The 23335-nt window shown below is 38.9% G+C and overlaps 1 protein-coding gene across 11 annotated transcripts in view; it reads left to right on the forward strand.

The window, feature by feature from the left end:
- The window catches only part of SYNJ1 (synaptojanin 1), a 90307-nt gene that overhangs the window by 19985 nt on the left and 46987 nt on the right, over positions 1–23335 (forward strand). For all 11 annotated transcript variants that reach the window (XM_023238799.2, XM_023238802.2, XM_045036674.1 and 8 more), the window contains exons 3-10: positions 4709–4795; positions 6396–6663; positions 10223–10448; positions 11539–11622; positions 17783–17844; positions 18868–18964; positions 20078–20247; positions 21302–21383. In XM_023238799.2, coding sequence (XP_023094567.2) covers positions 4709–4795; positions 6396–6663; positions 10223–10448; positions 11539–11622; positions 17783–17844; positions 18868–18964; positions 20078–20247; positions 21302–21383 — 1076 coding nt within the window. The remainder of the gene's footprint in view (positions 1–4708; positions 4796–6395; positions 6664–10222; positions 10449–11538; positions 11623–17782; positions 17845–18867; positions 18965–20077; positions 20248–21301; positions 21384–23335) is intronic.

Genomic DNA, 23335 nt, shown 5'->3' on the forward strand with positions numbered 1-23335 from the left:
TATAAAAGTGTAAATAAGCAGCCTGACGTTTGTTGGAATGTTTGAATGAGATGGCAGTTTAATAGTTGGGTCTTCATGGAGCCTGAGCGACATGATATATTCATATATTTGGAGTATAGTTCATGATAAGATAATTATTCTGCATTATTAGAAGAGGGAACATTTTTTTAAGTTCATTTATTTTTTGAGAGAGAGAGAAAGAATGCACACGCATGTAGGGGAGGAGCAGTAAGAGAGGGAGAGAGAGAGAAAATCTCAAGCAGGCTCTGCACTGTCAGTGTGGAGCCCAGTGCAGGGCTCGAACCCACAAACTGCAAGATCATGACCTGAGCCAAAGTCAGATGCTTAACTGACTGAGCCACTCATCCCTAGAAGAGAAACATTTTGTTGCATGGGAATGTAGTACGTTACAAAATGACTTTTTTGGTTTGTTTTTAAGGGAAGGCAATGACTTAATGTTAAAAATACATTTTCTTTTCTTTTTTTTCCCTGCCGAGTTTTTTTAAAATTTAAATCCAAGTTAGTTAACATATAGTGTAATAATGATTTAAGGAATAGACTAAAGTGATTCATCACTTACATATAATACCCAGTGCTCATCCAACAAGTGCCCTCCTTAATGCCAATGGCCCATGTAGCCCATCCCCCACCCACCATCCTACAAACAGCCCTCAGTTCTCTGTATTTAAGAATCTCTTATGGTTTGTTTCCCTCTCTGTTTTTATCTTACCTTTGCTTCCCTTCCCCTCCCCTGTGTTCATCTGTCTTGTTTCTTAAATTCCACATATGAGTGAAATCATATGTCTTTCTCTGACTGACTTACTTCGCTTAGCGTAATACCCTTTAGTTCCATATACATTGTTGCAAATGGTAAGGTTTCATTCTTTTTGATCACTGAGTAATATTCTATTGTATATATGTATATGTGTATATGTATATATGTATACATATACGTATATATGTATATGTACGTATGTATATATGTATATACATATACACACATGTATATATATATACACACACATATATACGTGTGTGTGTGTGTGTATATATATATGTATATATATATATATATATATATATATATATATATATATATATATATATATACATACCACATCTTCTTTATCCATTCATCAGTTGATAGACATTTGGGCTCTTTCCATACTTTGGCTAGTGTTGATAGTAGTAAAGAACCTCCATACTATTTTCTAGAGTGGCTGCACCAGTTTACGTTCCCACTGGCAGTGCAAAAGGGTTCCTCCTTCTCTGCATTCTCTCTAATGCAGCTGAGTTTTTAATTTCAGCCATTGTGACAGGCGTGAGGTGGTATCTCATTGTGATCTTGATTTGTATTTCCCTGATGATGAGTGATGTTGAGCATCTTTTCAAGTGTTGGTTGGCCATCTGTAAGTCTTCTTTGAAAAAGTGTCTATTCATGTCTCTTGCCCATTTCTTCACTAGATTATTTGTTTTTTGGGTGGTGAGTCTGATAAGTTCTTTATAACTTTTGAATACTAATCCATTTGCAAATATCTCTTCCCATTCCGTCAGTTGCCTTTTAGTTTTGCTGGTTGTTTCCTTCCCCGTGCAGAAGCTTTTTATCTTGATGAGGTCCCAATAGCTCATTTTTGCTTTTGTTTCCCTTACCTCTGGAGACGTGTTGAGTAAGAAGTTGCTGCAGCCAAGGTCAAAGAGGTTGTTGCTTGCTTTCTCCTTGAGGATTTTGATGGCTTCTTGTCTTAACGTTCCTGTCTTTCATCCATTTTGAGTTTATTTTTGTGTATGGTGTAAGAAAGTGGTCCAGGTTCTTTTTTCTGCATGTCGCTGTCCAGTGTTTCCAACACCATTTGCTGAAGAGACTTGTGTTTTTTCCCACTGGATATTCTTACCTGCTTTGCCAAAGATTAGTTGGCCATATGTTTGTGAGTCCATTTCTGGGTTCTCTGTTCTGTTCCATTGATCTATGTGTCCGTTTTTGTGCCCCTACCATACTATCTTGATGATTTATAGCTTTCTTTCTAATCTTACTGGTTGCTGGTGTTTGAACCCAAATGGTGATTGCTGCTGAGACTGATACGTCTAGTAATATCTGTATTACTATATTAGTGATGGTATTTAAGTATTTAGAGCATTAATCTCTAAATCTCTAATATGTGTCCAGGAAGCCATGCCTTCTGTCATCAGAGATATAACAAGCCTCTCCAGCGTTTGCTTTAATGTACATGTGGTGCTCTTAATGAGGCAGTATTGAGGGGCAGGCAATCTTGATTTACTTTACAAAATAAAATTAAAATTAATGCTCTGACATTTTGTTTTGTGTGGCTTGTCATTTAATGTTAGGAGTAACTGTTATTTAAACCTGTGGTATAATAGTAAGAAGAAGAACTCTAGGAATGCTGAAATGCAAACCCCTGTAACTACTATTAATGGCTTGGTGAAATTTTACCCACTCCCTAATTTCATACGGGGTACTTTGATAAAGGTAAAGGCCCACACTTAACAATGAGCATATTAGAAAACTGTGACAGGATCAGCTAATTGAGTGATTGAGCAGTTAATTTAGTTTTAGCCTGTGTGGCCAGCTAGCAGAAGACAACTCATTCAGAGGCAGAAGTGGGTTAACTGGAAGAAGGCCTATGAGTAGATGGTCTGAAACGAGGTAAAGCGGGCAGGGTAGAGGAGATAGTCTGTAGAGCCCTAGAGGAGAGCTCAGGGCAGAAGAGAAGCTCTTGAATACAAAGCACTAGGAGTATTAGGCAAGGCAGTAGGCTGAGAAGACAGCCCTTTCGCTGGCAGTGAAGGTTGAGGGGAAATGGGAAGGCCATAGGATGTAATAACGTGCTTTTCTAATGTGGAACACATGCTATTGCCAAAATGTTCTATAATTCTACATCGAAGACGAATGAGGAAAGGAAAAAGGGGATAGATAGGGGCAACAGACACAGGTAAATAAGGAGGGAACTGGTCAGCCAAGAGGTGACTTGAGGGTGTGGAGTAGAAAGTGGAAAGGGAGAGCAGTAGAGAAAGAAAGAAATAGAAGAGAAAGGACAGGATGAAAAAGAGAATCGTACCTTTCTAGATTTGTAGACTTTAGAATTATTTGGAATTGTCCATTTGAGATACTAGCTGTGATTTATATTTCTTTGGGGTTTTTTGGGTCAGATTTTTAATAAGTATATTTGCTGAGAACTAGGAAGAGTTTTCCTTTAAAGTTTCATGATTTGTTTTTGTCTTTCAGCAGAGGAACCACAACAGCCTGACCTAGGGATATTATTCTGTGGGTTATATTCGTTAGCAAGAGAACATTAGCTTTATAGCAGAAGAAATGAATCAAGACAAAGGTCAAACTGAAGATTTCCGTTCCTGTGCTAAACTCTGTCGTCAAGTGTGGCCGTTTGCTTTTATCATTTAAACATTTGTCATCTTCTGTGTTTCAAGCACTAATCTAAATGTCAGAGATAAAAGGAGGCATAGGACATTGTTCCTGCCTTCAAGGATCAGGCTGGTTAATGGGAAAGACAAGTGATGAGTACATATAAAGTGTTTTGGCAGCACGAAGAGGGAGCTCTGTGAAAGAATTGTGCCTGTAGAGGTAAAGAGGTGTTTCCAGAAAGTGATCTTGTGCCCCTGTTTGTGAATGTGAAGGTTAGGTGGAGCCTTGCTGGCAGAAGGCTAGATTGCACGCGTTTGGACACTAGGGTACCCTTTAATGTAGTGAGAACATAAAATGCAGGGGCAGGAGGGGAGGAGAATGAAGCTGAAAGAGGATGTTGAGGCCAGATTCTGAAAGATTGCTGGTGAAGGAGTTGGATGTTTTCCCTTGGGGTGTGATAACACAGGATAGTGCTGGTGGTACATAGGTGGGCAAACAAATCAGTGAGACAGAGAAGGTGATTCAGAAATAACCTCCAGAACATATCACTATTGTTAAAGGTAGTCCTTTAGGTCATCGGGAGAGACCGCAGTGGTGCTGGAACAAGTTGAGAAGGACAGTTCAGTTTGAGACTCTTTGAGAAGGACAGTTCAGTTACTTGTTTGAGAAAATAATTTATGCGAGCATTTATGTTAAGAATCTCAGATTTAAGGGGCACCTGGTGGCTCAGTTAGTTAAGAGTCCAGCTGTTGATTTCGGCTCAGGTCACGATCTCCTGGTTTGTAAGTTGGATCCCTGCGTCAGGCTCCGCGCACTGACTGACAGCGCTGAGCCTGCTTGGGATTTCTCTCCCTCTCTCTCTGCCCCTCCCCTACTTGTGCTTGCCGTGTGTGTGTGTGTGTGTGTGTGTGTGTGTGTGTGTGTGTGTGTGTGTGTGTGTCTCTCTCAAAATAAATAGACTTAGAAAAAATATTTAAAAAATAAAGAATACCAGATTTAAAAAAAAAGAATATCAGGGGCACCTGGGTGGCTCAGTTGGTTAGGCGACCGACTTTGGCTCGGGTCATGATCTCACAGTTTGTGAGTTCGAGCCCCGCGTCAGTCTCTGTGCTAACAGCTCAGAGCCTGGAGCCTCCTTCGGATTCTGTGTCTACCCCTCTCTCTACCCCTCCCCTGCTCACGCTCTGTATCTCTCTGTCTCTCAATAATAAATGAACGTTAAAAAAATTTTTTTAAAAATAGAATATCAGATTTAGAGAAACTCTGGCTTCATAGCAAAATAGAATCTGATGTTTCAGGCCATTTTTCTTACCCTGAAACTTTTTTTTGTAGCATCTGCAGAAAAAGAGGCAATCAAGGGTACATACTCCAAAGTGCTTGATGCTTATGGACTCTTAGGTGTTTTACGATTAAATCTTGGTAAGTTTATTTTTCAATATAATTAATCTTTTTCATTTCTTTTTTTTAATTGTAAGGATTTGAGGGAGACTGTTTATCATTTCAGACTCCATATGTGAGCTGAAAGTGTGGTAACATCTTTTAAATCCTAATTATGCTAATCTTGGGGAAATGTTTGTTGACTGAAAGGTATGCTACATACTCAAGCTCTCGTGATTTTAAGTTCCAGAGACATTATTCTGTGTGAACATGTGAAGGATTGGTATCAGTGGTCAAAAGAGAAAATCAGGGCATCGCCCTTTTTCTTTGTTTCAGTGCTTTCGGAAACGATGTTTTAGTGAGAACTGCACTGATTACCCTGGTTTATACTGGAAAGGACATCTGTTTTGTAGTTAAAAGGTCTCAGCTTGAATCTGTCTCTGCCACTTAATGTCACCGTGGGCTGCAGAGTAACCTTTGGGATTACCCGTTTGTCTGTAACCGTATGGCTGGAAGTGTGGCCCAAGACCCGGTGCCAGTCCGTGAGCCATTTCGCTATTGGTCTGTGATGAGATAAGGAAGCTTGTAACATCATGCAGATCAACACATGGCTTCCTTCGTTGATAAAGTCCTACTATGAGAAAAAAGGTCCGCTAAACTAAACAGTGACTTTGGCGAGGTAATTGATTTTCATTTCACAAGCGTCTTCTCTCACTGTGACAGGTTATGGGCCATACTCTGAAGCGTACTGGGCTATAAAGTGGAGGTTTGTCACTTGTTATGCATCTATCACACGTAAAGCCCTGTGCCAGGTGCTTAACTAATACTGTCTTAGGTACTCCTCACAGTCCAGTGAGATTCATTTTAGTGCTGGTTTATAAGGGAGCAGATCTCAGGTCAGGTTATGTTCACACCCTGAAGTTGGGTTGGATTATAAGTAGTGGAGCCAGGATCCAGGGCCACCTCTGCCTCGTCACAGCCCACGCTCAAGGTACACCGCTGCTGAATTTCGCCTTCATACTCATCTCAAAGGATTTTATCAAAATTAGCGAAAAGTCTCTATGAAAGTTTTTGTAAACCAAATTGCTTTATAAACTGTTACCAGGGGCTTTTTGCCTACATAGCAGCAGCAGCAGCTCCCGTTTATATAGCCTTTTTTTTTTTTTCCAGCTGTGCTGTTTATTTACAAAGACCTCTCACATTTATATTCTTATCTGGATTTCCTCACAGTCATAAAGGAAAGATGGGGAGCATAACACATATATTTTTTTATTTGACAAATTTTGTATATCCTCAGATTAAGTAGAGGAACATTTCATGAATGTGAGATTATTCTGTTAATGTTTAAATACACATTTAAATGTACAAAATATAAATACAAAAATATAAATATAAATTTATAAAAGATATAATTTATGTATGTTTAAATATAATAGCTTCATTATATTAAATGTGCTCAAGCAAGGATTTTTTTTCAAGTCTTGCCAAAATGCAGTTGTAAACATAAACATGTCCGTGTCAATTTAAAATAACCGTGCTGTTGGTTTAAAAAGTTAGAAACATGACAAGAACATTGGAAGGAACTTTGAATAGCTTGAGAAATACGAGACTTTTCATCCAACTAATTCTTTGGTTTTTGCAGGTGATACTATGTTACATTATCTGGTCCTAGTCACTGGATGTATGTCTGTTGGAAAAATTCAAGAATCAGAGGTTTTCCGAGTTACTTCCACCGAATTTATATCACTACGAATTGATTCTTCAGATGAGGATCGCATTTCAGAAGTGCGAAAAGTTTTGAATTCGGGAAACTTTTATTTTGCGTGGTCTGCATCTGGAGTCAGTTTAGATCTGAGTCTTAACGCACATCGTAGCATGCAAGAACACACAACGGATAATAGATTTTTCTGGTGAGTTTGTGTTACATTTTTCCCCTTTGTAATCATGTGCTTGCTGTGCAGGAGTTTGGTGGTTTGGGTTATAGTGTGTTCAGCAGTAATTTCCAGAGATAGCAGGGATGGGCATTGCTGATGGGGCACACCGCTCTTTCCTGCTCCAGAATCCTCAGCCGAGCAGCACAGGCATCCAGTGTCATTTTGTCGAAGTTCTCATGTGACATGAGACCCATTTGCTCTCCCTGATCCAGACTGACCTTTCATTTCCAAAATATATTCGAGATGTTTATTTTAAGATTAAGAATGAATTAGTTGTAGAAGAAGTGTGTTGCTAATACTTAACCGCTGTTAGTTTTGAGATCTTTCCTCTGGCAGGACTGTTTTCCTAAGACAGCATCCCATTATTTTTAATTGAAAGATTATAGGTAGATAATCTTGGTTCAAGAGCAAGCGACTATGAAGAAGTGGTATACTAGGATAACACTGAGTACTGTAATAAAATAAGACTTAAGTAGGTAACTATTTCATGTTTATGCATTAATGTGCTTTGTTCGAAGTGTGCACAAAGGGGGTGAGCACACGTGACTATAATCAGTACTGCTTTATTGGAGGAGGCCACATTTCTAGTGTAGAGGTTCCCTTGTCCACAGCCAGCATGGATGTTGACTTTTTTCCTTAACATCATGTACCAATTATATTTCATTATGTATACAGATGTTATAAGGCCAAAGTCCATGACTCTGTGCTCTTGGGTCTCCCTTGGTAGTTCAGATTCAAGGTGTTCCTCCTGTATATCTTCTCTCCTCCCTCCCCCCCCCGACCCCCCATTTCCACCATTTACCTGTATGGTCCTTGAGTAGCATGTTCAAGTCTGACCCATCTGCCCTGGCTGGCAGAAGGCTCAAAGCCAACAACCACCTTAGGATAGGAAACTAACTTTAGAACAAATTTTGTAGCTAACGTGGAAGTTTTTTGGCCCGGCATAGTAGCGTGGAGGAGAAGCAGGGCAGAATGAAAAAAGACTCTAGTGCACTGTAGTCAGAGACTTGGAGCCTCACAAAGGAGGAGATGGTGGAGGGGTGGGGAAAGAAGGGTTAATAGGGCAGATGAGTGGCATAGAGTCCATATCAGCCCTATACTTTTTCTGATGGAAGAGACATTGAAGTTCCTAACGATGATAGCAGCTGGGTTGGGCAGCTGTCCTTACTTTTTTACCCCCCACCCTGCTCATTCTTAACCCCAAAATCCTTAGATTAAGAGATAAAAGTTTTCCTGCTATAATTAGAAGTTTAAGCAGGTGCAGATGTATTGGTTCAATGATCAGCAATTAAGCACATTTGCCAAGTTTAGCCAGTGGGAATAACTTATTTACCATTTCGTTCAATTAAGGTTGAAGGTGGGGACAAGTTTAGATAACAGATTGAGGGAGTTTGTCTAGTGGAAGTCAGGTTGAACAAAGGGGAGACTAAAACACCAAAGATGAGTTTTGGTCACTTAACACTTTCTACATTTTGCTAAAGACTGGGATTCTTTTTTTTTTTTTTTTTTTTTTTTTATCGTTTATTATTTTTGAGAGAGAGTGTGTGTGTCTGAGAGCAAGCAGGAAAGGGGCAGAGAGAGAGGGAGACACAGAATCGGAAGCAGGCTCCAGGCTCTGAGTGCTCAGGACAGAGCCCAACGCGGGGCTCGAACTCACAGACTGCGAGATCATGACCTGAGCTGTAGTCGGCCGCCCAACCAACTGAGCCACCCAGGCGCCCCAGGACTGGGATTCTTGAGCTTCCCTTCAAACAGAAATATGAAAGTTTTATGCATTTATTATGCATACTCTTGTAGCTTAGTAGAAATATTTTCCAGGATACAGCCAAGTAAGTTTTTGTTGTCAGAGTCACAAATGCCTATTATGAAAACCCAAGTTGTTTTACTCCATTGGAGATTTGAAGCTGATGCCAGTTGAGAGTTGTTTATAAATTTAAATAGAATTAAAGCAGCAACACATTGGCAACAAAGGAAAATGAAAACTGATGGCAGACAGAGAAACTCTTATCTGAACAAACGCACAGGCTCCTGCTTCCATTTAAATGGGGACAAGTAAGTTTTGTATATCTCTGCCATGACATGGGACTCGCTATGGCATCTGGACATACTGGGTCACGGTCAGTTTGAATTTCGCCTCAGATGAGCGTAGGTAATAGTGAAAGTTTGGAAGCTTAAGTCGTATTTTGAAAATACGTAATGGCTGCTGGATTCAGTGTTCGTCCAATAGTGATCTCACCACTCATTCACATTCCAGTACACTTTCTTGAATGGGTGGTTTACCAGAACTGCACGTGACCACCACCGTCTGTTTTATCTCTACCACAGCCGCACCCTGCGGGGGGGAAGAGGGCTGGGCTACTACTGGTCTTGTAGTATTGCTGTGTATTTATGATTAAGGCAGCAAGATACTGCAGAGCACTAAAGAAGAAAAATCTCTACTTAAAACAGAAGAGTTTTAAAACTCAGAGAACTCAGAGAACCAGACTTCAATATTTTTTTAAATGTAATCTTAAAATTTTACTTACTTTTTAAAATTTTTTTTATTTTAGAGAGAGATCACACCAGCGGGGGAGAGGGGCAGAGGAAGAGGGAGAAAGGAAATAGACAACCTCTAGCAGGCTCCATGCTCAGCACAGAGCCTGACCTGGGGCTCGATCCCATGACCCTGGCTTCATGACCCGAGCCAAAGTCAAGAGTCAGACATTCAACCGACTGAGCCACCCAGGCGCCCTGAACCAGACTTCAGTATTAGAGAAAATTCACTTTTATAAGACACCTTGTTATCTGAAAAGACCCAAGTTTTTCTGCACAACATTATACTTTCCTTGGTCAGAGGTTGGTTGGGAGATTCCGTGTGCATTCTTTGGAGGAGTAAGGCTCCAGTAGAGAACCCAGATGAGGCAGTCTGTGGGATGAGAAGGTGGCCAGCCGGGCAGGGATTGCAGCCCGTATCCCTGATTTAGCCATAGCGACTCTGCTTTGCTGTTTCCTAATCATTTGGCTTCTGTGTAAGTACACAGAATAAAACTTTTTGCCCTGAAAAAAATTGAAAACCAGGCCCCCTCTGTTCCATAGAATGCTAAACTCCTTGGAGTAATGGAAAACTCTAGATATGTATTAATATGGTAGCTACTAGTTCAGTTGGCTATTTAAATTAAAATTAATTGAAATAGAGCCTTATTAAAGTTGAGCCTTAAGAGTAAAGCTTTATAAAGTGGGATGGGGATATGCGTATGAAATCCTTTTTTTGGAAAAGTTAGGCTATACATTATATAAAAAGACAGCAGAATAGGGCACAGCTACCAAAAACATAAAAGATCTGCTTCTTGTCTACGGACCATAGATCACATGCCGGAGGATTGCATTTTATTGCCTCATCTGATTCCTAGCACGGTAAATGTAAACGAACTGGTTTATTTGTAGGGCCTCTTAATTGAATAGCATTACATTAATGCTTCGGGAGCACTGCTTTATTGAAGCTTGTACCGTGTTAGCTGGCACTCAGCGAGCTAATGAGTCCTTCCTTTCCTGTTAGGAATCAGTCTTTGCACTTGCACCTCAAGCACTACGGCGTGAATTGTGATGACTGGCTCTTACGCCTCATGTGCGGGGGAGTAGAAATCAGAACAATCTATGCTGCTCATAAGCAGGCCAAGGCTTGCCTCATTTCCAGACTCAGCTGTGAACGAGCTGGGACCAGGTTCAATGTCCGGGGAACAAACGATGACGGCCACGTTGCTAATTTTGTAGAAACAGAACAGGTACGTAGTGTTTTATATTGCTTCGTGCATGTATTAGATGCGAGGGCCAGAAACTAATAGAACCACAGTTTTTGATCTGATTCAGAACTCATTTTCACATCTGTAATGCCATTTCGGGGTGGTTCTTGGCTCCCTTCTGGCCTGAAAAAAGGCTTCCCTGAAACAGACTGATTTATAAACAAACTTAGGTGTGGCTCTTCAAATGAGTAACAAGGGGTTTACTAACTAGCATGACATTGTCGGTGCGGTATAGTTTGGTATTAAATTTTAAAAATCCTCAATGATAGAGCTAGACAACTTAATAGAAGTGGTTTGTGTGTGTGTATGAAATGAAATCAAACCCAGCTCTTTTAAAGGTAGATATGGATATCATCTAAAATGAAAACTTATGACATTTTCAGCTAGAAAGACAAATACCATATGATTTCACTCATGTGGAATTTAAACAAACGAACAAAGAGAAAAAGAAACACACCAAAAAAAGACTCTTAAAGACAGAGAACAAACTGGTGGTTGCCAGTGGGGAGGTGAAGGAAGGGGTGGAAGAAATAGATAAATGAGGTTAAGGGCTTATCTTGAAGAGCACTGAGAAATCATTGAATCACTATATTGTATGCCTGAAACTAATACGACACTGTGTGCTAACTACACTTGAATTTAAAACAACTTAAAAAAGAATTATGACACTTTTGGCTCAAAACTGTGTAATTGTAAATTCAGGCCACACCCCCCAGCCCAACTCAGTTCTTCAAATTAGTTTTTGAAAAATACTGACAACTAAAGAAAAAAAATTAAATATAAAGGTATGTGTGTAAAATACTGAGATTTAGAAGGAATTCCTTTTTAAGCCTTGTGCTTCTTGTGCTTATGTTTTTACTATTTTTTTGGTTAATATACAGAAAAACTATCACTCAATAGAAGAAAGCCAAACTTCCTTAGTAGCCTCTCCCGGATATTTTGTTAGGACAGTTGTGCGGGAGAGATTGGTCGTAAGATATAACTCGCACGCGACAGATAGTGGTAACTTTGTCTTTGTGATGTAGAGGTGATACCTTTGTGGAAATGTTTCATCTGTTATTTTTCTCTGTAGGTTGTGTACTTAGATGACTCTGTTTCTTCTTTCATCCAAATCCGGGGGTCTGTTCCATTGTTCTGGGAGCAACCAGGGTTGCAGGTATCTGTTTAACATTGTTTTGTTTTTTTCTCTTGAATATTTTCCATATTTTCTAAGCTCTCAGGATAGTTCGTTAGTTCCTTGGATAGTTCTGTTATTCAGTCTAGTAATATTAGCTACATTCACAAATTAGGGTCTAAATGCATGAGTTCCTGGAATTGTCTTAGATGCTTTTCCTTTAATGTTCTTTCAAATGTCCATAGAAATTCAACTGCTGTATTTAATATTACAATTTTAATGTTTCCATAACACACTGATGTTCATGGTGTTTCATATTTACTATCTCAGTATCTTTAATATATAGCAGTTTAGTCTCTTTAGGTAGAAGAATGTAGCAGTTAAAAAAAAGCTTCTGAAACCAGACTTCTCCATTTGCATCCTTACTCTGCCACTACTAGCTGTGTGATCTTGGACAAGTGGTTTAACTCCTCTGTGTCTCAGTTTGCTTATCTATAAAATGGGAATAATAATAGTAGTAGTTCCTATTCATAGGGTTGTAAGGATAAAATGAAAAGTACTAAGACAATGCCTAGCACCCATGGGCAGCACTGTGTAAGGGTTAGCCACTGTTATCAGTAATACATCCGCTACTTTGTAATTTTACTTTGTAATTTATAGGGACCTGTCATCTTTAATACGTTCTCTGGTTTGCTTTCTGATTTTTTTTAAAACTTTGTTGATACAGGGATGCCTGGGTTTAAGCATCCGACTTTCGCTCAGGTCGTGATCTCATGGTTCCTGGGTTCAAGGCTCAGTCAGTTAAGCATCTGTCTTCAGCTTGGGTCACGATCTCATGGTTCATGGGTTCGAGCCTCACATCTGGCTCTGCACTGACTATGTGGGGCCTGCTTCAGATTCTCTGTCTCCCTCTCTCTCTGCCCCTCCCCCCACTCAAAAATAAATAAACATTAAAAAAATTTAAAAAATAAACTTTGTTGATATAAATATCTAATACTTAAAATATAAGATTCTTTCATGTAAGTTCATAATTTTAGATTACCCATAATAATGTGATTTTGCATTTTATTTTTTATTCAGAAATCTTTAGTCCTTAAAGTATAAGTTATTTTCATTTTAGGCTTCTAGTATGTATTATCTACTAAGTTAAAAAACAGTTTTTTAATTTTTTTTTTTTTTTTTTTTTTTTTTTTTTTTGAGAGAAAGACAGAGACAGAGTGTGAGCAGGGGAGGGGCAGGGAGAGAGAGGGAGGCACAGAATCCGAAGCCGACTCCAGGCTCTGAGCTGTTAGCACAGAGCCCAACACGGGGCCGGGCCGGAACTCACAAACCATGAGATCATGACCTGATTTGAGGTCGGCTGCTTAACTGACTGAGCCACCCAGACGCCCCTTTAGCCTATAGTATTTAGAAAATGGACAGAAAAAAAATCTTGCCTCCTTTTAGTTCACGGCTGGATTTTAGGCTGGCTGTGGTAGAGAAAGATTGCAGACCATTTCAACCTTTGCGGTACCGCACTTTATGTAAGACAGGCCAAGAATTAAGAAGGGTTAAAAGCAGTTACAATTCTTGAGTTCTTGTCAAGAATTTTTGCTTCTGCGAGTTTTCTCTTTGGCATGTAGGGATAACTTAAGTAGATCTGTCTCTCTCCAAGTCTCTTTTGGGAAAGAACACCAACCCTACTCCACTTCTCCTAAGCCTGTGTGATCAGAGAAGGGTGTTTGGAATATTTGCTTGAAGAACATTCTGAAAGCGTTGTTTTGATGCAAGTTGAATGCTTTTGCTTTAGAGATAGGCTACTGTAAGAAATGGTAATAACCTCTGTTATGCTGCTTTCTGTGATATTTTAGTAGAAGCTCAGGATTACAGTATTTGATTATTCAATATGGTTGGATCTTGAGTAGTTAACATTGAGGGGTCCTCCTTGGGTGAGGTTACCCTCCTCCCTCCTTCTGTGTTCTGTGGCTGGCCCAAACAGTCTGTCTGGCCAATGTCCTATTGTTTATGGGCTGAAAACTACAGATTTTTAAATCATGCATTTCTTGATAGTAATTTTTAAGACATGGAGATAGTCCAACAGCTTTGCTAAATTGTCACGGAGCTGGCCTATTGTTGTCTTGGGTGAGGATCGACCAAGTGGTTCTCAATTATTTAGCTTAGTAGTTTTTTAAAATCAGCCTTTCTTTGAACAGAAATGGATTAGTTTCGTAAGTATCCTTTACAGAAAAACATTTTCCCTATCATTCTAAGAGTAGGTAATATAGGAATGAAAATATTGAATTGATTAAAAAAACTGAAAAATAGATATTTATTTTTAAAAATAAAAATATGAAGTCCCCAAATTTATTTTCCTTTAGAAGACAAACAAGGACTTTTGACAGAGTAGTTGGAAGTGCTTATTAGGTATCCTGTGTATTCTCAGGACTGGAATTAATTTTAAACTTTTTTTTTTTTTTAAGTTCATTGAGAGAGAAAGAGAGAGAGAGAGAGTGCATGCACACGCGCAAGTGGTAGAGGGGGAGAGGGAGAGGGAGAGAGAGAATCCCAGGCAGGCTCCACGCTGTCAGCACAGAGCCCAGCACAAGGCTCGATCTCAGGAACTGTGAGATCATGACCTGAGCCAAAATCAAGAGTTGGAGACTTAACTGACTGAGCCCCCAGGCACCCAGGACTGAAATTAATTTTAGGGTTCCTTGATGTTAGTGTTGCCTCATGAGATGTCTCACTTCAGAAGGCCTGGACAGAGAGGATGCCTAGGCACTTGTCCCTTGGCTTGTCTCTTATCCTCCACAGTTAATTCCTCTGAGGTTTTTTTTTTTTTAAATGTTTTTTTTTTTCAACGTTTTTTTTAATTTTATTTTTGGGACAGAGAGAGACAGAGCATGAACGGGGGAGGGGCAGAGAGAGAGGGAGACACAGAATCGGAAACAGGCTCCAGGCTCTGAGCCATCAGCCCAGAGCCCGACGCAGGGCTCGAACTCCCGGACCGCGAGATCGTGACCTGGCTGAAGTCGGACGCTTAACCGACTGCGCCACCCAGGCGCCCCCCTCTGAGGTTTTTTTAATTATAAGATTTTAAGGAATCATCTGAGGTTATTTTAAAATACAGATTCATGGCCTCAACTTCACATCAGCTGAAATAGAATCTCTTGGAATGGGGCCAGAAATCTGTATTTGTAACCAAGTTCCTTACCATTCAAATTTGAGAACTTCTGTGTACCTGATCCTATTCTGTTGACCTTGAAGCATCTTCAACCCCATGTGCTCCAACAGCCAGTCCTGAACCAGCGAAGGTAACCCTTCACACTTAGCCCCGGCATTCACCTAGGTACTGGGGCTCTCCCTTTCTTTCTGTTTCCACTCTTACCATCCATCCCAGTTAGGGTCCTCCGGATTTCTTCCTGCCTGGAAGATTCTCACAGCTTTCTAACTGGTCTTTCTAACTGGTAGTTTTTCCCACTTTTGATACATTCTACTCATCAGATCTACCAGACACCCTTTTCTTCAGGATCTGCCTTCCTCTGCCTATCCAACTTCGTGCCTTGCTGTTTTCTAACAGGTATCCTCTGCCCCCCAAATTAAGGTGTTTCCTTCAGTATGACCAACTCAGATCTCATTGAGTGGATTCAGTTACTCCTCCACACTGATCTGTTCCTTAAGTACTTAAGTCCCTCCAATGTATATTATTTTATACTGGGCATACACTGTCGTGTACTGTGAGAGATTCGAAGATTATATTGGTGCTTCAGAGAGAGCTTACAATCTGGGGAGTCAGGCCTTTTGTGGAAAAGGCAAATGTCAATACGAATCAGTTTGAGGAATTAGAAGAGTTGCCATAATGTGCTACATGGGTAAGAATGATATGTTAAGGGGTGGCAACTCATTCATTTTACTTATGACTTCCTTTCTCTGAAGTTATTTCACATATACGCTTCATACTGTTACTCTGACATTATGTTGTAGCTTACCTTGGTCTTAGAAGATGGCGAGCGTCATCAGATCTATGTCTAGGGTAGCATTGCACACTCAATTCTTGGTTGAATTGAAGTCTTAGAAATATGTGAACATGAAGCAATAATATTGATGGAAAATGATGCTCCATACCACCCGGTTAAATGGTTGTTAAAAATGATCTCTGGTACAACTTTTTATAAATTTATGATTGTTTAAAGCCTTAAAACTTTCTAGAGTACCACTTTCATGACAATTGATGTAAGAGCTCCTTGACTACAGAATTTTTTTAGGCAGTTGTCTTAAAGCCTGAGTGATAAAACCAGTCAAGTTGACCCAGCATATTACCCTAAGAGTTATGATATATAACTGGTTATATAATATGTGTTGAAAAGCAGGACAGTGGGGGAAAAAGCACAGCCATTGCTTGAAAAACAGAACTTACATTCTTTTTTTTTTTTTTTTTTACCTTCTTGACAGTTGGCCATACTGTTCAAGATAAATATTAATCAGTAAGCACAATGCAAAGTCTTGGACTTTTATAGAGGTATAGGCAATTACCTGAGAAAACTCCAAAGAAAAGGTATTGACTTCTGCTGAGTTTTCTTCAGTCTAGAATGCTTAATGTCACACAAAATTTTTAAATTTTGTAAAGACTATTAAGCACTATAAAGTGAAATTGAATATAGATGTGACATTAGGCTAATCACTTTCTTATTGAAAAGAAGAAACATTAAAGAGAGAATACTGATTATCAGGAGAGTTATTGGACTGTCTCACTTATCAGGACAGAAGCATGTTTAATGAATCATAATACTGTTAATTTTCGAATTGGATGAGCATGTTAGAGCTTATTTTCTGATTTTATGTGTCCAACTGTATGACTGATTTGGTAGCCCTCTTCTCAGGCCCGCCTGAAAGTCACTGTGTTCAGATCAGGGAGAATGAATTCTGGGGAAACTTTGATCCCAAGACCTCAGGGGGAAATGTTGCAAAGTGAAGTTCAGGGAAATAATCTGGTATCACCGTTATATTTCTTCTTGGCATTTCTCTCTCTCCCTTGCTTGCTTGCTTGCTTGCTTGCTTGCTTTCTTTCTTTCTTTCTTTCTTTCTTTCTTTCTTTCTTTCCTGGCCTTTCTTTCTTTCTTTACTTCTTGGCCTTTCTTTCTTTCTTTCTTTCTTTCTTTCTTTCTTTCTTTCTTTCTTTCTTTCTTTCTCTTTCCTTCCTTCCTTCCTTCCTTCCTTCCTTCCTTCCTTCCTTCCTTCCTTCCTTCCTTCCTTCCTTCCTTTTTCTTTTTTTCAAAATATTTATTTTGAGAGAGAGAGAAAGAGGGAGAGGGACCGGCCGAGAGAGAGGTGGGAAGAGAGAATCCCAAGTGGACTCCATGTTGTCAGCACAGAGCCCCGGACGGCTTGCTCTCGGGAACCATGAGATCATGACCTGAGCGGAGATCAAGAGTCTGGCGCTTAACTGGACTGAGCCACCCAGGCGCCCCTCTTATTTCTTTCTTAATTTTGTCTCATCTTTCTGCTACTCTCCTATGTGAGAAAAGAAAAACTGTAACAAAACAGAAAGGTAGATATTTTCCATCTTGTTCAGTTCTCTTCGCCCATATTTTCTGATTCTATGTGTGTGACTGTGAGATTGACCTAGAAAGTCTGTTTTCCAGAAACAGTGTTTTGAATTGGTTGGATCTTTGGATGAAAGAGGAGTGAATAGAGCATTTAGCGTAACAAAGAAAAAAATATGTGGACCTTGTACTTGTAGGCAGCTTGGAAGAGTAGGAATCAAGTTCAGGGGACCTAAGTCCTCATGTGAATCTTTTTTGGAATTCGTTCTGTTGACCTAAGGGGGCAGGTTATTTCACTAGTCTGCATTTCAGTTTTTTTATTGCCCAAGTGGCAGTACTGTGTTCACTTACACAGGACGTGTAGTTTGAGCTTAAAACAATGTATATGAAAGACCTCTTAGAAGTCTCTTTCATAAGTAAAAATTCCTGTTAGTTGATGAGTTTTCATAATGGTGTCTTATAACTTCTGTCCTTTTTTTACGAGGTCATGTTTTTAAAAATAAAGGGAAAGGAAACCCATGGAACTTGTTTTTCTTTTAAACCATAATATGAATGAACATCAATTATCCAATGTAGTATTGTGTGTTCAGCAAATGAATTATCACATATTATAAACAATGATATTTCTTTTGTCTCCATGTCAGCTTTTGGTATGATTACATGTATTTCTCTCGCTGTAGGTGGGATCTCATCGTGTTCGTATGTCAAGGGGATTTGAAGCCAATGCACCTGCTTTTGACAGGTAAGACTGATTATTTTTACCTAATGCTCTCAGTTTTGGTATCGTTAAGCAGCGAACTAGTTATTGTGTTTACCGATTCGTTTCTGCTTGTTTGGGCCCTAAGTAAAATTTCTTCTGACTTCTAATTTAATCAGAAGAAGGTGATACCTAGTATTATGACTTTGGAGGTTGGTAGCACTAGGTTGTGGGTCTTCATCTCTTGGTCTGAAAACGACCTATTTGGATATGCTGTCTAATAAGGTAGCCACTAGCCTCATATAGCTACTGAGCACTTAAAACGTGACTGGTCCAAGTTGAGATGTACTGTAAGTGTAACATGTACACTGGATGTCAGAGAGTTAGTGCAAAATAAAAGGTAAAATACCTTATTAATATTTGTTTTATAGTACATGTTGAAATGATATTTTGACTGTATTGGGTTAAATAAAATATAGAAATTCGTTTCATTGTTTATTTTTGCTTTTCTTAATGTACCTTCTAGAAAATTTAAAATTATATCTGTGACTCATGTTACATTTCCTTAGGAACGCATTGCTCTGTAACCCCTGGAATGGTTAGAAGCTGGAGAGAAAGAAACAAACAAAAAACACCTCCTATTTGGGGCCTATTTTTCTTAAGACTAGAATGGTTAGGGAGGTCTCTCTAATGCCCACGGAGCAGGCTTTGTCCTCACCTGAGGAGCAGCCCTCTGCCCTAGCTGCCCTCCCAAGCTGGGTGGCCTGCGTTCTCCGGCTTGTCTGGCACCAGCCTCCCAGAGGGGAGAGGGGGCTGGGCGGGTCCGGCAGCCCCAGCACAGACGGAAGTCTCAGCTTTGAGGAGTCGGCGAGGAAAGGGCCTTACCTGAAGCTTCATAAATTCAGAGTTTTGAGAGGAACGGATTTGTGGAATGAATCTATCCAGTGTTGCCAGTTGTAGAGGTGTAGAATACTGCCCTGTAGGTTCTGTTTAATGGATTTCTGTTTGTTGGGGGAAAAATTCCGACTACCACTTGACACATACTTCTTCCTTTCTTTTCTTTAACAGGCATTTTAGAACGCTTAAAAACTTATATGGTAAACAAATAATAGTAAATTTGCTTGGATCTAAGGAAGGTGAACATATGCTAAGTAAGGCTTTCCAGGTAGGCATGATCAGCTTTTCTTCTGTTCCGTGGACACCTAGAATGATACTAAAAAATTAGGTAGCATGATAATGAACTTACTTCCTAGGAAAAGGTCGGGTACCTGTTGGAACCAGTAACTCTTTGGGCTACCAAGAAACAGTTTTGCGTAGTGTTGCTGACATTAGGATTAGGGAAAGCTTCCAAAGCAGTTGACTCTGTTTTCTGAAATGTTACTTATTTATCTTGTGGAAAAGCCGAAGAATGTCTTCCCCTCTGAAAAGTGTTCATCTGTCACTGGTAAAAAGACACCGGACGGTTTCCTTCTCCATCCACGCATTGCCTCTGCCTGTTTCCTAGAAACCATAGTCATGGCTTGAAACCTATGATACGGTGAATACTGCACGTAAGACCATCCCTTCTCGTACCGATGAGAGAAAACTCGAGAACTGCGAGTAAAGATGAACCCAAATGATATATGCCCAACTTCTAAAGAAATCAATGCTTATTATTAAAGCAACAATGAATTAATAGCAATGATGGTGTTCCATAAGATGATAAGCCTAAATTAAACAAAACAGAGAACATTTTCTGAAGTTCAGTCTAATGAAGTCCAGAAAGTAACTTGTTTGACTGTTTTGTGTGACGCTTGTGAAATAAATATTGTTAATAAACAGATTATGCTTTAGAGAATGACTTTTAAAACATTTCAGTGTGAGTATAAAAACGTGAATTTTTTGGTTCTTAATAGGTTCTGTCTTAAATCAGTTACTTTATTTTGAGATTCTATAACAGGTACAATTATTAAATGTGTAAAAAATGAAGCGTTGGTGGTTAGAAATAATTTTAATTTTCTGAACCAGATGAGAACATTATTTAAGTTCTCTCATGTTAATTATGTCACCTGATCTCTCTGGGACAGTATGCGAGGTTTCACGAAAAAGATGTTATTGGATACCATCAAGTAATTTTCCATTTTACTGCCAGTGTCAACCAGAGCTTTGTGTGAGATCAGTGAGATTTCACGGGACCATGCTGAGGTTTAAATTTAAAATGCAAGGTTCCATTCTAACATTACTTGATAAGATCATATTTAGTTAACATTTAGATGAGTATTTGCCTTTTTACTTCCAGAGTCATTTGAAAGCTTCTGAACATGCTGCTGACATCCAGATGGTGAATTTTGACTATCATCAAATGGTTAAAGGAGGAAAGGCAGAAAAATTACATAGTGTTCTTAAACCTCAAGTCCAAAAGTTTGTTGATTATGGATTTTTTTATTTCAATGGAAGTGAAGTTCAAAGGTTTGACTGCTGTTTCTCTTTTCTTTGAGTTGGAACTTTGCTATATTTTAAAGATTATTCTTAACGCAGAACTCTTGAATTACTTTTTTTTATATCAAAGTTTATAATTAAGTAAAATATCTTTATTATACTTGATTTTAGGCTTGTTTTTCTTTCTTTAGAACTGAATAGGTAATAATAATACCTTCTATTATTGGGCACATCTAATGAGCCAGGCAGTATACTCAGTCTGTACATGTATCTGTAACAGCAGTCGTAGGAAGAAGTTCTATTGTCCCCATTTTCGTTTGGGGAGATTGAGGCATAGGCTCTAATTTGCCCCAGATCGCATAGCTAAAAAGTGTTAGAGGGAGGATTTACCTGGCTCCAGCTCTCATGCTGTTATCTAGGAGACTATTCTGCCTCTCTCTTAGAACTAATATTTTACTATGTCTTGACCGCAGTAAGGACTATTATATGCAAATAGAAGTAAACGACATTGCTTATTGTCTGCTTTAGCACAATTTCAGTCTTCAGCTTTTGATAATGAAGTAGAGGAGGAAAGGAAGTATTGAAAAAGTGAAGTTCAGAGTATAGGATGGAGTAAACTTTAGTGAACAAAGCTCCGATTTTTAGTTTTCGACTTTGTGCGAAATTTAGTATCAATGCCATAGAATCTGTGTAGGTTGGTGGAGCTAACAGATCTTAGGTTTTTAAAATTTCTACCATATATATTTGATCATCTTTTATGTGCAAAGAGCCCTGCGGTTATAAATCTGAATGTATGTTTAGCTCCTGACTACGGGCCTAATTAGAAATAAGTGGGCATGGATAAATAGATGGTGATAAAGAGTATATGACAGAATGTTTAACAGTTGTAGAATCTAGATGGTGGGTATGTGGATGTTTGCTGTAAAATTCTTTCATCTTTTTTGGATGTTTGAAAATTGTAGTAATAAAAAGGGGTAGAAAGTGGATGCCGTATTTTGGTGATCACCTTGATTTTCCTTATTTTGTTTTAGCTTTATTATTTTTGTTTCAAACTAGCTGTTACACTTTACTGAATTTGTTGCAGATGCCAGAGTGGCACAGTTCGAACAAACTGCTTGGATTGTCTGGATAGAACAAATAGTGTGCAGGCATTCCTTGGCTTAGAGGTAAATAATAATAATAATAATAATAATAATATTGTATGTATGTGACTTGCATCAAATGCCTCATTCAGTGCTTTTGTAATATTTATGTTTCTCATTAGTTACTTTTCATAAAATGAAATTATGCTTCATTAAAGGCATTTTTTTACTTCTCGTATGTTTTTAACTGCCCCCCCCCATTCCTTTTCATTTAAATATTTCCTTTACCTGTTCCAAGCACTCTCTTCAGGTAGCTGATGTTTCCCTGTATTGTTCCTTAGCTTTCTGTTGAAAAAATGCTATTTATACTCTTCCAACAATTGCTTCTTTTGCCCCCTTGGAAAGGAAAAAAATTATATATATATTGCTTATTGTCTGCTTTAGTACAATTTAAAAATTGTATACACACACACACACATAATTTATATCGGCCTTTATTCTTCGTGTAATTTCTTCAGAATTGGTGAGGATCTGTTTTCACATTCTGTGGGATTAGATTTTTGACCGTCGGTAACCCGATGCAGTTTCTACAGTGTTTTCAAATCAGTAGCTGCAAACAGGATGGATGGTTATTAGTGGGAGTGAGAGTGCATGAGATTCAGCTTCTCTAACGAAGTCTTTGTTTAAAAGTGTTTTTCTTTGCCATCTATCCATAAATTCAGTTTAATATAGACATAGTCTCCCTGTATGACAAAGCAGCAATGCTGAGCTTTCTAGGTCTTTCCTGTTATGCAGGAGTGGGGGTCATTAGGCTATGGTGGGTCTTCATTTCGTGTCATAGGAACTTAGCATAGTTCTCAAATACTATAAAAACAGGAGTAGGAAACAACACGTTCTTATTTCCTCCGGTGAATGATCTTAAATTTGGCCAGGACATTGGCTCATTAGCTACTCTGCAGCTGGGGTTCTTTCTGTCTCAAAAATGAAAGGGTAGTGTGTAGAATTCTCTGCTACAGAAGTGTAGCTACAGTTCTGTTCATGTAGCTAAATAGGTTCTACCGTTTTGCCTCTTTAAAATTCTGTCATTGAGACTTAGGATTATAATTTATGTAGAAAATATGACAGAGACAAGAAAAGTGAAAGCAGACAGTTGGTCACTTGACATTAATCGCATGGCTTGGGTTTGTTTTGAGTTGTGTTTTTAAGTGGCTGAATACGTTTCTTTAGATTCTGAGAGTGAACTTATGGAAATGTTTGAAAGTCTTTACTCGAAGTATAACAAGTGTTAGTTCTCAGAATCTGACTTAACCAGCTATCCACTGTTGGTAGTTAGGCGTGAGAGAGCTCCCTCATGTAGCAATTGGTTGACTGTTTACAAAATTTACTGCTAAAGTAGGCAAAGCCAAACTAGGGCGAAGGCTAGTTTTGCCAAATTCCTTGAAAAGAGGGAGCTATAAATGATAAAATAAGTCCTAGGGGCTAATTTTGGTTTATTCTTCATGCTAGCCAAGAGCACCTCTGGTGCAAATCTCCAGGTAATCAAATGAACCTAGTTTAGTGTTTTTTATATTATTTTAGTTTTTGATCCCTCTCTAAATATGGATAATCATAATACTTGCAGATAAAACACAAATGGCAAGGAATTAAGTAAAAATGCAAGGCATAGAATATGACTGGCTTCCAAATAAGACAAATAGACTGGGTAAGGACTATACCTTGCTCTGACTGCCAAATTTCAAAGCCAAAGTTCATTCAGAGTAAAAACCAGTGACTCTTCCAGAGACATTTATTGTTATCCATGAAGGAATTGGGGCAGCCTGAAGACCTTGCATTCTTGCAATATACACTGTATATTGTAATATTGTCATATACATTGTACATACAATGTATATACAATATACATTGTAATATACATTACCAATATAGATTTTATACATGAAAGACTGCCATGACTTTATTCAGAAACAGGACTAATTTATTTGTTTTTGTGACAGTTCAGGAGCAACTCTACTTTTCTCATAATCTCTTGATTTTAA

The sequence above is a fragment of the Felis catus genome, chromosome C2 (assembly GCF_018350175.1).
Source record: "Felis catus isolate Fca126 chromosome C2, F.catus_Fca126_mat1.0, whole genome shotgun sequence".
NCBI classification, from domain to species: Eukaryota; Metazoa; Chordata; class Mammalia; order Carnivora; family Felidae; genus Felis; species Felis catus.